Source organism: Orbicella franksi, chromosome 6 (genome assembly GCF_964199315.1).
Source record: "Orbicella franksi chromosome 6, jaOrbFran1.1, whole genome shotgun sequence".
Classification (NCBI taxonomy): domain Eukaryota; kingdom Metazoa; phylum Cnidaria; class Anthozoa; order Scleractinia; family Merulinidae; genus Orbicella; species Orbicella franksi.
This window is the reverse complement of record NC_138150.1, coordinates 21809127-21824571: the sequence shown is the minus strand read 5'-3', so window position 1 is coordinate 21824571 and position 15445 is coordinate 21809127. Positions and strand designations below refer to the sequence as shown.

The following is a 15445-nucleotide window of genomic DNA, read 5'->3' as shown; positions in this document are numbered from 1 at the left end:
AAATGCAAACGACGCATTTTGTAATAAGAGCTGCAGCATTTTGTAATAAACGTCAGTCTACGCAATTTGTAATAACGTGGTGACGCAAATTGTAATAAGTCTCTTCACACGATAATTTCACCAAGCATACAGATTGGCTGGATTCCCTTCAACACTGGCTTAATATAGTTTGTCAAGTGCTCTCTTTTAGCAGATATTGGGAGCTAAACAACCCACATACTTCTATGCAAATCTATATTTTCAATAAGCATGTGGCATAATTTTAGTCTGAGAGGTGTATAAATTTTGGAAAATAAAATTCTCAATTCCTTAAAAATTTCCTAAATCTTCATAATGGAGAATGGAATACCACCAGGTGAAATAGTTCCACCCATTGTCACGCAAATGTTGACGTTTTATTACTTTCTTTTTCGTGAACCTAACTTGATTCCAAGACTTGGACAAAAGTGAGAAAAAAGAACTTATCTAAAAAATCGCGTGCATCTACTGTACAAATACCCATGCAGATACTGTACTCATATTCAGTTTAAAAAATCCTGCAATAATATAATAACTGATTTTCCGTCAGGTTGGTGTTGAAGGGAATCCAGCCAATCTGTATGCTTGGTGAAATTATCGTGTGAAGAGACTTATTACAATTTGCGTTACCACGTTATTACAAATTGCGTAGACTGACGTTTATTACAAAATGCTGCAGCTCTTATTACAAAATGCGTCGTTTGCATTTAATACAAAATACTGCAGATAATTACAAAATGCTGCAACTTTTATTACAAAATGCGTAAGGTATTACAAAATGCGTAGTTATTACAAAATGCCGCAGAACAATCGCACAATGGCTATCAGAAGGTAGTGTATGGTTAAAAGATTCAGTCGATAATCATTATTTGAATATTGTTGAGTACAAACCAATGAAGGGTAAATCATATGTCAAACTCCCAAAAGAGCTAAGAAATTCTTCAAAAGGTTTGATTAACATTAAAAATAAAGATAATGAATGCTTCAGATGGTGTCACATTCGATATTTAAACCCGCAAGAAGTTCATCCAGAAAGAATTAAAAAATTGATAAAGAATATATTAATAAGTTAGATTATTCTAACGTTGAATTTCCAATTAAAGTCAATGATTACAATAAAATTGAAAAACAAAACAGTCTTAACATAAACGTGTTTAGATACGAAAAAGAACAACCATTTTCCATTTATGTAACGAAAGAAAAGTTCGATAATGTAATGAACCTTTCACTAATAGCAGATGAAAATGAAAACAAACATTATGTGCTAATCAAAGATTTTAATAAATTCCTGTACAATCAAACCAAACACAAAGAAAGAAAATACTTCTGCATGTACTGCCTTCAGTGTTTTTCATCTGAAGGCGTTCTTAATAAGCATAGAGAAAAATCTATTGTGATTAATGATAAACAAGCGATAAGAATGCCAGAAGAGGATGAAAAAATTGTATTTCAAAATTATCATAGACAATTAGCGGTGCCATTTGTGATTTACGCAGATTTTGAAGCTATAACAGAAAAAGGTTGATTCTTGTACACCAAATGATGATCAATCATATACCGAGAATGACCAAAAACATACATGTTGCTCATATGCCTACAAAGGTGGTTTGTTCTTATGATGATAAATATACTAAGCTTATAAGGAAATACAGAGGTGTTGGTGCTACATATAAATTCGTGGAAAAAATGTTAGATGAAGTAAAATGGTGTCGAAGAACAATAAAAAAACATTTTAATAAATAATTAAAAATGAGTCCTGAAGATGAAGAAGAATTTTGAGAAAGCGGATAAATGTCATATTTGTGGTAAAAAATACGATGACGAAGATATTAAAGTTAGAGATCACTGTCATATAGGCGGAAAATATAGAGGTTCTGCTCATGACAGTTGTAACCATAATTTCGAATTAACTGATAAAATACCGGTAATATTTCACGATCTTCGAGGATATGACAGCCATTTTATTATGCAACAAATTGGCAGAATAGCTTAGAATAACACTGACTTACATCAATAAAAAAGGGGAGGAGAAGGAAATGAAGATTAATTGCATTCCGAATAATATGGAAAAATACATGGCTTTTATGCTTGGTTATAATTTGGTGTTCATTGACAGTCTTCAATTTTTAAATTCAAGTCTAGATAAGTTAGTGAGTAATTTACCAAAGGAGGCATTAAAATATACCGCGGAAAAGTTCAAAGGTAAAAAAGTGGATTTAATGCCTAAAAAGGAATTTACCCATATGATTTCATGGATGATTACAAAAAATTTGATAAAACAGAACTTCCAACAAAAGAATTTTATAGTATTCTCAATGATGAGCACATAACAGATGAAGATTATGAACATGCTAAAAAAGTTTGGAAAACATTCAGGTTGAAAAACATGGGTAAATATCATGATTTATTTTTGACGTCTGATATTCTGTTACTAGCTGATGTATTTGAAAACTTCCGAAAAATATGTTTGGACGATTATAAATTAGATCCTGCTCATTATTTTACAAGCCCAGGTCTTTCTTGGGATGCGATGTTGAAAATGACTAACGTTAAACTTGAATTGATTAGTGATATTGATATGTTTCAATTTATTGAGAAGGGATTACGTGGAGGAACATCATATATTGCAAATCGATATGGAAAAGCTAATAACAAGTACATGAAAGATCATAACAAAAACGAACCATCCAAGTATATCATATATCTTGATGCTAATAATTTATACGGCTGGGCCATGAGTCAGTATCTTCCAACTGGAAAATTCAAATGGTTGACAGAAAAACAAATTGAAAAATTGGATCTCGGTAAATATACAGACGATAGTAAAACTGGTCTTATTCTGGAAGTCGATCTTGAATATCCAAAAGAACTGCACGATCTTCGTAATGATTATCCTCTTGCTCCTGAACAAGTCACCGAAAATATGTTGCCAGAATATTGCCGACAAATGAAAGACAAATTCAATATCTCAACAGGGCAAGTTCATAAATTGATACCCACATTAAACAATAAACAAAAATATGTTTTACTCTATCGTAATCTACAATCATATCTTGAACTTGGATTGAAATTGACTGAAATTGATTGAACTTGGATTGAAATTGACTAAAATTCATCGTGTTTTAGAATTTAATCAATCTCCTTGGTTAAAAGAATATATTGATTTTAATACACAGAAACTAACTAATGCTAAAAATTCATTTGAAAAAGACTTCTTCAAACTCATGAATAATTCCGTATTTGGGAAAACCATGGAAAATATCCGTAAACGAGTTGATGTTAAACTTGTGACTGATAAGAAACAGCTTCTTTAACTATCAAGCAAACCCACTTTCATAACACCAAAGATTTTCAACAAACATTTAATAGCCGTGCATAAAATCAAAGAAACACTAACCTTGAACAGACCGGCATATATTGGTATGTGTATTCTTGATCTCAGTAAGACATTCATGTACGATTTCCAGTACAATTATATCAAGTGAAAATATGGTAATAAAGTTCAATTACTATTTACAGATATTGGCAGTTTGACATATGAAATAGAAACGAATGATGTGCATGAAGACTTTTGGAAAGATAAAAACAAGTTTGATAATAGTGACTATCCAGAAAACAGTCTATTTTACGATAAAACAAATAAGAAAGTAATTGGTAAATTTAAGGACGAAGCTGCCGATGAAATAATCACTGGATTTGTTGGACTCAGAAGTAAAATGTACAGTTAAATTAAAGATGATGGAAAAAACAATAAGGCGGCTAAAGGAATCAAGAAAATGATGATCAAAAAAGACACCAGACATGAAGATTACAAAAATACACTGTTAAATAATACTCAAATGTGTCATAAAATGGAAACAATTAGATCTGACCATCACCAGTTGGGAAGTTATGAGATTAACAAAGTGAGCTTGAGTTGTTTCGACGACAAGAGATTCATCCACGATGATGGAATAACAAGTTATGCTTATGGACATTATGAAATAAAGATGTGAAATATTGATGGTGTTCCATAGGTTTCTTATCCATCGATTGTTTGACTTTGAAGATGAGAGACTCCAACATATTGAAATTATCTGGTGAAATTGATTGGTGAAATTGATTGGCGAAATTTACTGGTGAAATTGATTGGTGAAATTTACTGGTGAAATTTACTGACAAAAACACCAACCTTAATAACAATAGAAATCTGATGACTCATTTCGTAGGGAAAGTCCCGGGGAAATTTATTTCCTGTCACGCAAGATTTCTTCTATTTGTTTTATATCAAATTTAATTAAACCTTGTTTCACAAATTTATTAAAACGTGTCTTATGATATTCCATATTCTCATGAACTTCTTTTAATATGATTGGAATTGATAATTGGCAGCTCTTACAAAAATAATGGGGAGCTTTCATTATATATTACCGTTAGAAAATTATTTTCAAACGTTATACAGGCATCAAACGAATAAAGCTGAGTTTGCGTGGGTTTCAACAACTGTCTGATGCATCAGACAAATTTTGATTGGATGATTGTTCCTTGGGAACGTTCCAGTATGGACTTCATTTATCTTGACTAAAACTTCAGAGTAAACTTTGTAATGAAACTTTAGAGTAAACTTTACTTTTATTCCCTACTATTTCAAAATCTGATCGGTTGACTTTGATGACTCATTTCCGAGGGAAAGTCCCGCTGTCTTTCTGAGAATGTCATTCGATGTTTCTGAGAAATGTGATGTTATTGTACATACATACATACATACATACATACATACATACATACATACATACATACATACACTGTCTGGTGATTATGCAAGTATTTTGAGAAACATATAGTTTTGATTATGAAATGGTAATAGTTAATGGTGATCATCACTTGCAAGAAGACACTAGAAATCGCTCCATCGTCATTTCTGCTTCGCAGAACCGCCTACGTTCGTCGCTTCGCTCGATCCTCGTCTATGACTCTTCCCGCCTACGCGATTATGAGCCGATGGACTTCTCCATCCCCTGCTCGACACAGCTGCGTTTTTGCAAGAAAAAACTTGCTTTAGCTTCCGCTGCCGAGAAGCCCGCTCGGCTTCGCATGGTACCATGTGTTGGTAAAGGGTGACAAAATCAAAAACCGAAGTCACTCTGACGGCCGTGAAAAAACTGATTTTTGGTGTTTTCAAGTTGGGGCCGCTCGTGAGTAAAAAATGGTCTTGCCGGGGTTTGGGAAGGCTGTTTCTTTGTATAATGTTCTCGTAACCCCATTTACTATACTACCAGCAGTGAAAAGAAAGCCTGAAAAAAATTCAAGCTCTTACGCACTAGCCTGAATTTTTTTTTTGGCTTATATAAATTTTGGTACATTTCATCCACGACAACGTGAAATGACCAAATTTAACGTTTCGTTGAGAACGTGAGCACTTCCTTAACGTGAACACTGTTACTACCAATTCTTTTCCAGGATTGTTTGGCCACATTGTATAAGTTGAACGAATTGGAGTAACCACAAAGTACTACAAGTAACGCGAACATATATTTTCAAGCGACGTTTTCGTTGGCGTTGCCGTCCTGGTTGCTTAAAGTCCGATGCTATAAGGAAAAAAAACAAACATGCGCACCCAGCGCGTCGGTAAATTCCGCGTGAATAAATTTAAGTAAGTCACTAATGGATGATTGCTCTCGAGGTATGACTGCAACACTGCTTTTTGTTCTAAGCGTCTGGAAAAAGGACTTGATTGAAAATAGAAAAACATCGCATAGTGACAGGTTCCAAGTCTACTGACATGATATGACCCTACGAGATTCTGCGAAACTTGAATTGTTTCCTGTAACGTAAGCCGACATTTTTTACTACTCTACACGAAACTCTTATAACAGTTGTACAAAATACAGCTGATGCGTTAATACAGCTGTTAATCTTCCAAGTGGTCTTGCCAAGGTTAACTGATGTAGTCGGGGACAGAGTTCTAAAAAGTGAAAGCTTTTAAAGTACATGGGAATAGCAACATTTGTCAGTGACAGAAGCAGGATTCAAGAACATAGTTCAGCAGCAGAGCCTACCTTACTAAAGATGGTGGAAAATCGAGCTTGATACTAGCTATCATCTCACCGCCGTACGAAACTCGTCTGACATAATGTGTGCCAAGTCCATCAACCACATTGTCTCTTTTCAAGATCTCATTAGGCCTTGCTGAGTCCTCTATTTTCTTGGACACCTGACGAAATTAAATCATTTAAATAGCTTTCACTCGTATTGACAGGTTCAGAAAAAAATTGAAAGAATTATGCATGTTTAGCTTAAACCCCAGTCTGATTTTACACATTTATAGTTACTTCAAACGCTTATTGATATTTTAGAAAATTCTGAAAATTGCTGTGGTAGTGGTAGTTTGCATGTGTCATTCACTGATTAATACATCATTCTCAATCTAAAGGGTACTTGGACAAAGTGAGGGCTTAAAATATCGTAACACTTGTGAACTAATTCCTGTTGTTTATTTATTAAAAATACGGTAAAAGCCTCAGCTAGTACTGATTTTCGTGAAGTCAGCTAAAGCTAGTAAAATAGGACAAAGGATTCCATTCCTTGGAACTCCCTGCTTAATTCCGAGCACTTTAAACAAATTATCTTACACAAATGCGCCATTTGAAGGCCACCAAACGATCTTGGAAAACAACAGACAACATTTTAATCATTTTGCTTCTATGTTCTTGTTAGGTGCCCCTGTATAAAATTATCATTGTCAGCTAATATAGCGCATTTTAACATGACTGAATGATCATGCGCTTTACAGTAAAGATATCGTAATTCCATAATTCATGATCATGTAATAGATAATAATAGTAACAACGGCAAATTAAAATCTGACTGTGGTGACATATTTCTTACAGTCGATACATTAATAATAGCATACTTTGTTAATTAGTACGCTGGACAAAACTGTTCTGGATCGACGTTTTACGACAAGATATTAAAACACACAAACCGTTGCAAATAATTTTTTGATAGTCTTAAACCTTATTAAATTCCACACATGGAAAGTTATTTTCATATAGATCACGCAAGGAAAACTTGCCATTTGCGTTACAGCTTATCTAAATTTGCGGACTGAATCACAAAAGTACGGAAAATTGCGCCATTCTGAGAAGAAAACAGTTATGGTTTACACAACATCGTAGTGTTAGACCAGTGTTGTTGTGCGAAGAAAATCGTTACGTGTTTGTGGATTTTTTTCATGAATTCAAAGAGATGGCACGAGGAAGGAGCAATAGTCCATCTAAACAGCACTATAATCCTGTGATACATCAGCGGTTTAGAGAATCAAAGATTCAAGTTGTGATGCTACCACTGAAGGGCTACAAGGCAAATCAAACAAAGTTATTCCCAGCTGTTATGCAAGAAAATACGAGAAAATACGAGAAAATGGCAAGCTCCTGGTAGATGAGCCCAGATACAGGTCCGGGAACGTTTTTAAAAGCACAAAAAGCAGTGTCTGAGGTTCTTGGCCGACAACGCTTTACTAAACAGCAGTATTTTGTGCACTTTTAGCTTGTGCGAAGCTCAAGCTAGAGGCAGCCATCTTCAAAACAGGTGAAAGACCGATCTTGTGGCAAGAACAGTTTAAAGACTTAAAGAATATCGCTTTCTGAACACTGTATCGCATTTCCATCAAATAAGTTGTACGTCTTTCTCATGCTGTCTTGTGAAAATCTTGACAAAATATTCACCAGCACGTAAAGAGTTTCCACGCAAAACAACACTCCAAATGTGACTCTCTTTTTCTCAGAAATCACGTGATTTTGCATAATTTTGTGACTCAGTTACCAAATTTGGACAAGGTGTAACGCAAGCCTTGCTTGCGTGATCCTCATAAAAATAAGTTTCCATGTGTGGAATTTAGTAAAGTTTATGACAATCACAAAATTATATGTGCCACTTTGTTTGTTTTAATTTTTTTGTTGTAAAACGTCGATCCAGAACAGTTTTGTCCAGCGTACTAAAGTAGATACATTCTTCAAAAATAAAAACAGGATTATACATTAATAAGAAACAGAAAATAGAAAATGAAAATCTAAAATCAGATAAAAACTAGTAGTAATCAGAGATTATGAAAGTGCGTTCGACTTTCTCACTTTAATATATATACCGTAAATAAATGATTTCACTAGCTGACTTTCAACCTTTGTCTATTGCTGAAATCAACATTTTTCAGCAGCAACCGAGGTTTTTACAGTCAGATATGCATAGTGTCAAAGTCCATGCTAGTGAAGAGGTCACGATTCGTTGATACGTTGCGTGACGCTGCCAGTTTCTGTAGACTCTCAAGCTAACATTTGCAATCGCGTGGTCGTTTCGCGTGGTCGTTTATCGTAAACAAACTCCGTGCGACTAATTCGAGTATTTGCCCTGATGAATAAAGTAGTCTTATTGATCTTGCCTTCAGAGTACTTTTCCACCGATTCCAAACAATAAAATTTCGACCGGATAAAGACTGAGCTATCTGTCGCAACTGGAACTAATCAACAAATACAATCAAAATGTAGCTGTTCCCACAGTTATCATCCCAAAGCCAAGTCGTGTTAATAAACAAGGACAACTCCCTCAGATTTCGATGAATGCTACCGTCGAAGTGTTCAAATTCGCCAAAATCTAACGCTGTGAGCACACAATAGCGAAGCGTACGGCGACTGAATGGAAAGAAGTCAAAGAAAGATCTATCGGAAAGACGAGCTCACGTGGCCTGCTCACATACTCACATGTTCGCCACATGTCTTATCACATGTCTTAGCATTAAACGATATCAGTTTACCGGCCGTGACATACCCCTACAAAAATCAAGCGGGGTGGCCATTTTGGTGTCCTTACAGGAATGTGGGTTTTTCGGCCCATAAACGTGCACAGGGGGACCAACTCTGAAAAGCCACAGGTATAAATTAGGTTTGCGTTCCACTTCGTCGAACGCAATTACAATTTATACATGCGTTTAAAATGAATACTATGGCTTACAGTGCTGGTAAAAGATCTTAATTATCCCAAAAAATGAGACTCTAATTATGCTTCTGAATAAAATTACCTCACAAGTAAAAAAAGTATAAACGTATCTGACAAAAATCAATATTAGGTGTAATCAGGCTAACTATGAATAAAATATTCCACTAGAAATTAATAACTTTTACCGTGGTGCATTTCATAACAGCCAGTATTTCAGTTTTTCCTTCGTCAGTTTCGATGTTGTTAAAGTACTTTCCAGGTCCTTCTACAGACAGATGGCTCGCCTTGATCCGTAAAGGCAGATCAAACGGTAAACCCAACAACTCTCTGACATCGTCATTTTTGGTAACGACGTTGTATCGGAAGGAAAACGTGTTGACATTTTCAGTCTTGGTTGGAATGTCGGATGGGAAAAGGTCGATGCCATTTCTTGACGTGTTGCAATCAAATGTGCTACCAATGCTCAGAGCAGGTACGGCGTAGGCAGGAATATTCATCTTTCGCCCTAGAAATGAAATCAGACGCTTATTTAGTTCTCAAATACTTCATACGTGGACGATTATTTCAAAGGAGCAAAGAGAATGCAAAGAAAATCATCAAAAGAATGTGGACAAGAAAGCTGCAGACAAAATTCAAAGTGTAAAAGTGAATGAAGAGTGAATGAAGAGTGAATGAAACTGTTGGAAGTAAAGATGTCAGTAGAATCCGACCACTTTCTAGTGCTCACGCTGATCAACAAATTGATATATATTTTAAATTTGAATTCTAATATGCAGCAGGAAAAGAATGTAACAATTTACCTAAAGAATTACGGGCTAAGAGCTTAATTTTAAAAACATTTAAGAAAAAGACATTTCAATATTTTTCAGAGCAAAGCAGAATACATCATAAATGTAGCGTATAGTTTTTTATAGCTGTTGTTGTTGTAACCTAGTGTTACCTTTTTAGTTTTAAATACTTTTTATTGTAAACACTACTTAAAACTATTTTATCTACTGTACATAGGTTTATACCAGCTGTCCTTACATTTTAAGTTAGCTGATCTATTTTGCAGTATAAATGAAGTATTTAATTTAAAATAATAATAATAAAGACAATGACAATGACAATGTAGCTATGTTGTAGCTATGTATATGGAAGTTTTGTAACTTAAAGTAATTCTGAAGATAACTTGAGTAGTATAGAGCATGGGTCTGCCAGGACACTTCGTGTCCTCACATCTTCCCCATCTCCATACTACACCGCTGTATGACTTCAATAATGGTGTCAGCACATGACAACATTAAACACAGAATTTTAGCTTCTCGGCAGCGCAGGATAAAAAAAACTCGAAGTTTTTTTTTTTTCGAGCAGGGAAGGAGGAACGTTTAAAAATTCAAAGCGCGAAGGCGGGAAGAACGAGCTTTGCGAGCGATGGAGCACTTTTCTATGGTTACCATGGTTAATAATGATCCTTTTTGATAATAAAAGTACATGATAATCAGTAACTGACGTAAACTATATGTTTCTAAAAAATAGAGGTACGAGACAATTGCCTGACATTTCTTGGAAAGACCGGATGAGATTCTCAGAAAGACAGAGACTTTCCCTAACTTCTCAAATCACGAGACAGTCATATGATCTTTTGTCCTCAAATCACGAGGAGGTCGTATGACTTTTTTAACCAATCAAAAGATCACTTTGCAACTTCATAATCTGTGAAATTTTTCACTGAAACTTAGTTGAATGTGCGTACTTCATTTGCGTACTTCATTTGCGTAGTTCAAAATGCCTACTTCTTTACGCCAGTTAGCCCCGGTCCAAACGCCGCTCCACTCGTGTGCCGAACCAAACTTGATTAAGTTCGACTTCAGAGCGACTTTGGAGCGACGGCTGGTTCAGACGGCGTACTTGCGTCGAACTTAATTCGGGAAGCCGGTGGTAACAATTTTCGACGAGAAAATATGCGTTCTGAATTCAAGAACTCTGTCCAAATAGAAAAGTTGTGACTAACACTTCGCTGTTATAGCAATTATTACTTAGGGAAGCAAATTCAAACTCAAGGTTCAGTGTTTGCATTTAGACAGGTTTTCCCCCGGTTAATTCGACTTGTTAAAGGGAAACCTCATAAGCTGGGCTATTATCACGAAGAAAAAGCAAAAAATGAATTTGCGCTAAAGAAACTCGCTTACACAGTCCCGTTTCTCATGAATCAAAGGCATGTTTTGTTGTCTTTATTTTTAGCGATGACTTCGAGCTTCATGCATGACTGGTCACGCCACTCAATTTTGAGCCAATCACGAGTCCCGTTATATGAAAAATACATAACAGCACTTTGTGCATTAGGTTCGACACACGAGGAGAACGCCGTATGAATCAGTTGCCGCTCCAACGTCGCGTAGTGCGATAGACCCTGCCAAGTTTAAAGTTGTTTGCCGCACCAAACCTAACCTGCCGAACCAAATTGATTCAAACGCCGCTCTTCTGCCGTACTTAACTCATCAGTTAGGTTCGGCGCATGAATGGTTCGGCGTTTGGAACGGGCCTTAGATGACAGGTATGTTGGTTTGTGTAACAACACAAAAGACTGCAAAGAGTATACTATGAAGCATCTATATACAAAAATGGAGATGAGAGTTTTATCAATCTGCGGACTTAGAAAAAGCAGAAGAGGGGCTCCACATGGCTGAAGAAATGATTCAGCAATTCCGAGTAGCTATGAGGAACGAAAGTTCTCGCAGAGTATTGGCTGTTAAAATAGCAAGAATTACTGAAAGACAAAATGACCGAAAAATGAAGAAACACCAGTTCAAAAAGCAACGAAGATTGACACTTCTTCAAAATGCTACACCAGGTGCTGAACAGTCTAAGAAGAAAACGCCATCACCTCAGTCTTCCTCCCTTGAAGAGTGAAATGTTGACTTTGAACTTAACAATGCCCGTAGGCATATGATTTTATTCCGTCTATTAATATGAACCTTTTGTCATCGAAGCAAGACAATGACATTTCGTTAAGCTCGTAGCTTCCGAGTTGATGCTGATTGCTTCTAATGGTTTTTATTTTGTGATATATTTGATCGTTTTTGAACAATGTGTTTTTGTAGTCTTCGTGTGTGATGTGTTTTTTGATTACAATCTTTTTGATACCTTTAGCTGCTTTACTGTTTTCATCATTGTCTTTCACGTATGAATACATTTTGCTTCTCAGACCAATTAATTCTTTTATGATTTCACCAGCTGCTTCGTCTTTGAATTTACCAATAACTTTTTTATTGGTTTTATCGTAGAATTTGCTGGATTCATTGTAATTACTATCATCGAATTTATCTCTATCATTCCAAAAGTCTTTGTAAACATCTTCTGTTTCGACTTCATATGTCAAACTGTCGGTGTCTGTAAATAAAAATTTTGCTTTGTCTCCATATTTTTGTTTGATGTAATTGTAATGGAAATCATACATTAATGTCTTGCTCGAGTCCAATATACACATTCCCGCATATGCTGTCTTGTTCAATGTTAGTGTTTCTTTTATCTTAAGCACAGCTAGTAGATTTTCATTAAAAATTTTTGATGAGAAATAAGTCGGTTTTGATGACATTTTTAATAGTTCATTTTACTCTTTTACGAATATTTTGCATCGTATTTCCAAAGACTGAATTATTCATCAGTTTAAAAAAGTCTTTTTCGAATGAATTTTTCGCTTGAGTTCTTATTTGTGTATTGAAGTCTATGTACTCTTTCAACCAAGGAGATTGATTGAATTTTAATACTCGATGTACTTTTTTCAGTTTTAATCCTAAAGCGAGATACAACTGTAAATTTCGATAGTGAAGAACATATTTATTTTTATCACTCAAAGTTGGAATCAGTTTCTGTACTTGACCGATTGAAATGTTATATTTGTTCTTGATTTTTTGACAATATTCTGACAACATATTTTCAGTTACGGTTACTTTTTTCAGGCCCAAGAGGATAATCATTATGTAGATCATGTAGCTCTTTCGGATATCCTAAATCAACTTCCGACATTAATCCGTTTTTACTGCCGTCTTTATACTTTGCTAAGTCTGTTTTGTTAATTTCTTTTTCTGTCATCCACCTGAAACCGCCAGTTGGTAGATACTGACTCATCGCCCAACCGTAAAAATTATTAGCATCAAGATACATGATGTATTTTGAAGGTGCTTTCTTGTCGTCAGTCTTCATATACTTGTTATTAGCTTTTCCATATCGATTTACAATGTATGATATGTCGCCACGCATGCCTTTCTCAGTGAATTGAAACATGTCAATGTCAGCCATTAACTCTAATTTGATGTTGGTCATTTTTAACATAGCATCCCAAGATAATCCCGGGCTTGTGAAGTAGGGGCATGGATCTAATTTGTAGTACTCCAGACATGTTTTTCTGAAATTTTCAAATACATCTGTCAACAACAGTGTATCAGATATCAAATACAAATCGTGATACTCGCCCATGTTTTTTAACTTGAATTTTTTCCAAACATTTTGAGCATGTTCATATTCTTCATCTGTTATGTGCTCGTCATTCAGAATGCTATAAAATTGTTCTTTTGTGGGCAGCTCTGTTTGTTTGAATTTTTCAAAACTATCCATGAAATCGTAAGGATAGACACCTTTTTGAGATATTAAATCTAATTTTTTACCTCGAAATTTTTGTGATGTATATTTCAATAATTTTTTTGGAAGGTTGCCGACAAGTTTATCAAGACTTGAACTCATGAATTGGAACCTGTCAATAAACGTCAGTTGAATACCCAACATGAGAGTCATATACTTCTCCATATCATTCGGTATTGCATTTATATTCATCTTTTGCTCTTCTCCTTTCTTATTTTTGTTATTTTGTTTTTGTTATTTGACCAATCTGTACCATTATAAAATGGCTGTCATAGATTGTGGAATATAACAGGAATTTTAATATCTTCTGGCTTTATTTTGAGTTTTAAATTGCATTCTTGATGAGCTGAGCCTCTGTATTTTCCAGTAATATGGCGATGGTCTCTAACACGCATGTCTTTATCCGTGTATGTTTTATCACAAATATGACATTTATCAGTTTGTTTGAAGCACAGTTTATCTTCATCAGTCATTTTCAATGGCTTGTTGAAGTTATTTCTCATAACCTTCTTACAGTAGTTCACTTCATATAACATTTTTTCCATGAATTTATAAACAGCATTTTCACCTCACATAGCTGTGTTGGTTTTGTGTATTTATCATCATAACAGCAAACCACTTTATAACCATAACTACAGTCTTTATGATATTGCTAAGCTTCAGTGTATGATTCATCATTATTTGGTCTACAACCTTGTATTTTTTCTGTGATGGCTTCAAAATCGGCATAAATAACGAATGGTACAGGTAACTGTTTGTGGTGATTTTGGAATACAATCGTTTCACCTTTTTCAGGCATTTTAATAGCTTGTTCACCATTTATGACCATGCAGTCGGTTTTGTGTTTGTTAAGAATTTTTTCTGAGCTGAAACATTGCAAACAATGCATACAAAAATGTTTTCTCCCTTTATGATTCGTTTGATGGTACATGGATTTATGAAAGTCTTTAATCAAAATATAATGTTTCTTTCCACCCTCTGTTATCAACAAAAGATTCATTTGATCATCAAACTTTTCTTTTGAAACGTAAATAGGAAATGGTTGTTTATCTTCATAACCGAATACGTTTATGTTGATGCTATTTTGCTTTTCTATTTTATTATACTGTTTAACATCAACTGGAAATTCAATATTGGAATAATCTAATTCATTTACAAACATCTTATCCACTTTTTTAATCCTCTCTGGATGTACTGATTGTGGGTTCAAATGCCTTATATGACACCGACGAAAACATTCATCATCTTTGTTTTTCATATTAATCAAACCTTTTTCTGAGTTTTGTAGTTCTTTTGGTAGTTGTATGTAAGATGATCCTTTCAAGGGACTGTAACTTACCACATTAATGTAATGATTGTCTATTTTGTCAACAGTCCAACCTGAGCCTTCTGATGGCCAAGTTGCAATTTTATTCAAATTCTCTTCTTCTGAGGTTTTGAATTCTTGATGCAGTTCATTAACATTTGTAACGGTTTTAGCTTTGCTGTTGAAATAAGCGGTTTTGTATGTTATTTCATCATTAGTCACTTTTTTGAAATTTATCTTCAGTGTTTCTTTGAATTTTAATCCTTTCGAAGCTTTGAAATGGTGTTCTATCGCTTTTCTCGTGTTTTGTAATTGAAGCAATAGATCTTTGTTATGTCTTAAGTCTACTTCAAATGATGCTGCATGACCCTTTAGAGCTTGATCCAGTTTTGTTATTTAGTCCTTAGAGCCGCAGCAGGTGGTTTTATTGTTCTCGGTTCAGCTACTGGTCTATAGCCATCTTGGAATTGCAGAGGAGGAGCAATGATATTTTCCTCATACTCTTTTACCATCTGTTTAACGCTCTTGCGT

The 15445-nt window shown here is 34.9% G+C and overlaps 1 protein-coding gene across 1 annotated transcript in view; it reads right to left on the bottom strand.

Annotated features, from left to right (window-relative positions):
- LOC145491246 (uncharacterized) overlaps positions 1-15445 on the bottom strand; it is a 55305-nt gene that overhangs the window by 17794 nt on the left and 22066 nt on the right. The window contains exons 2-3 of the mRNA XM_081470402.1: positions 9174-9493; positions 6057-6211 (exon numbers count right to left, since the gene is read on the bottom strand). Coding sequence (XP_081326528.1) covers positions 6057-6211; positions 9174-9485 — 467 coding nt within the window. The 5' untranslated portion in view covers positions 9486-9493. The remainder of the gene's footprint in view (positions 1-6056; positions 6212-9173; positions 9494-15445) is intronic.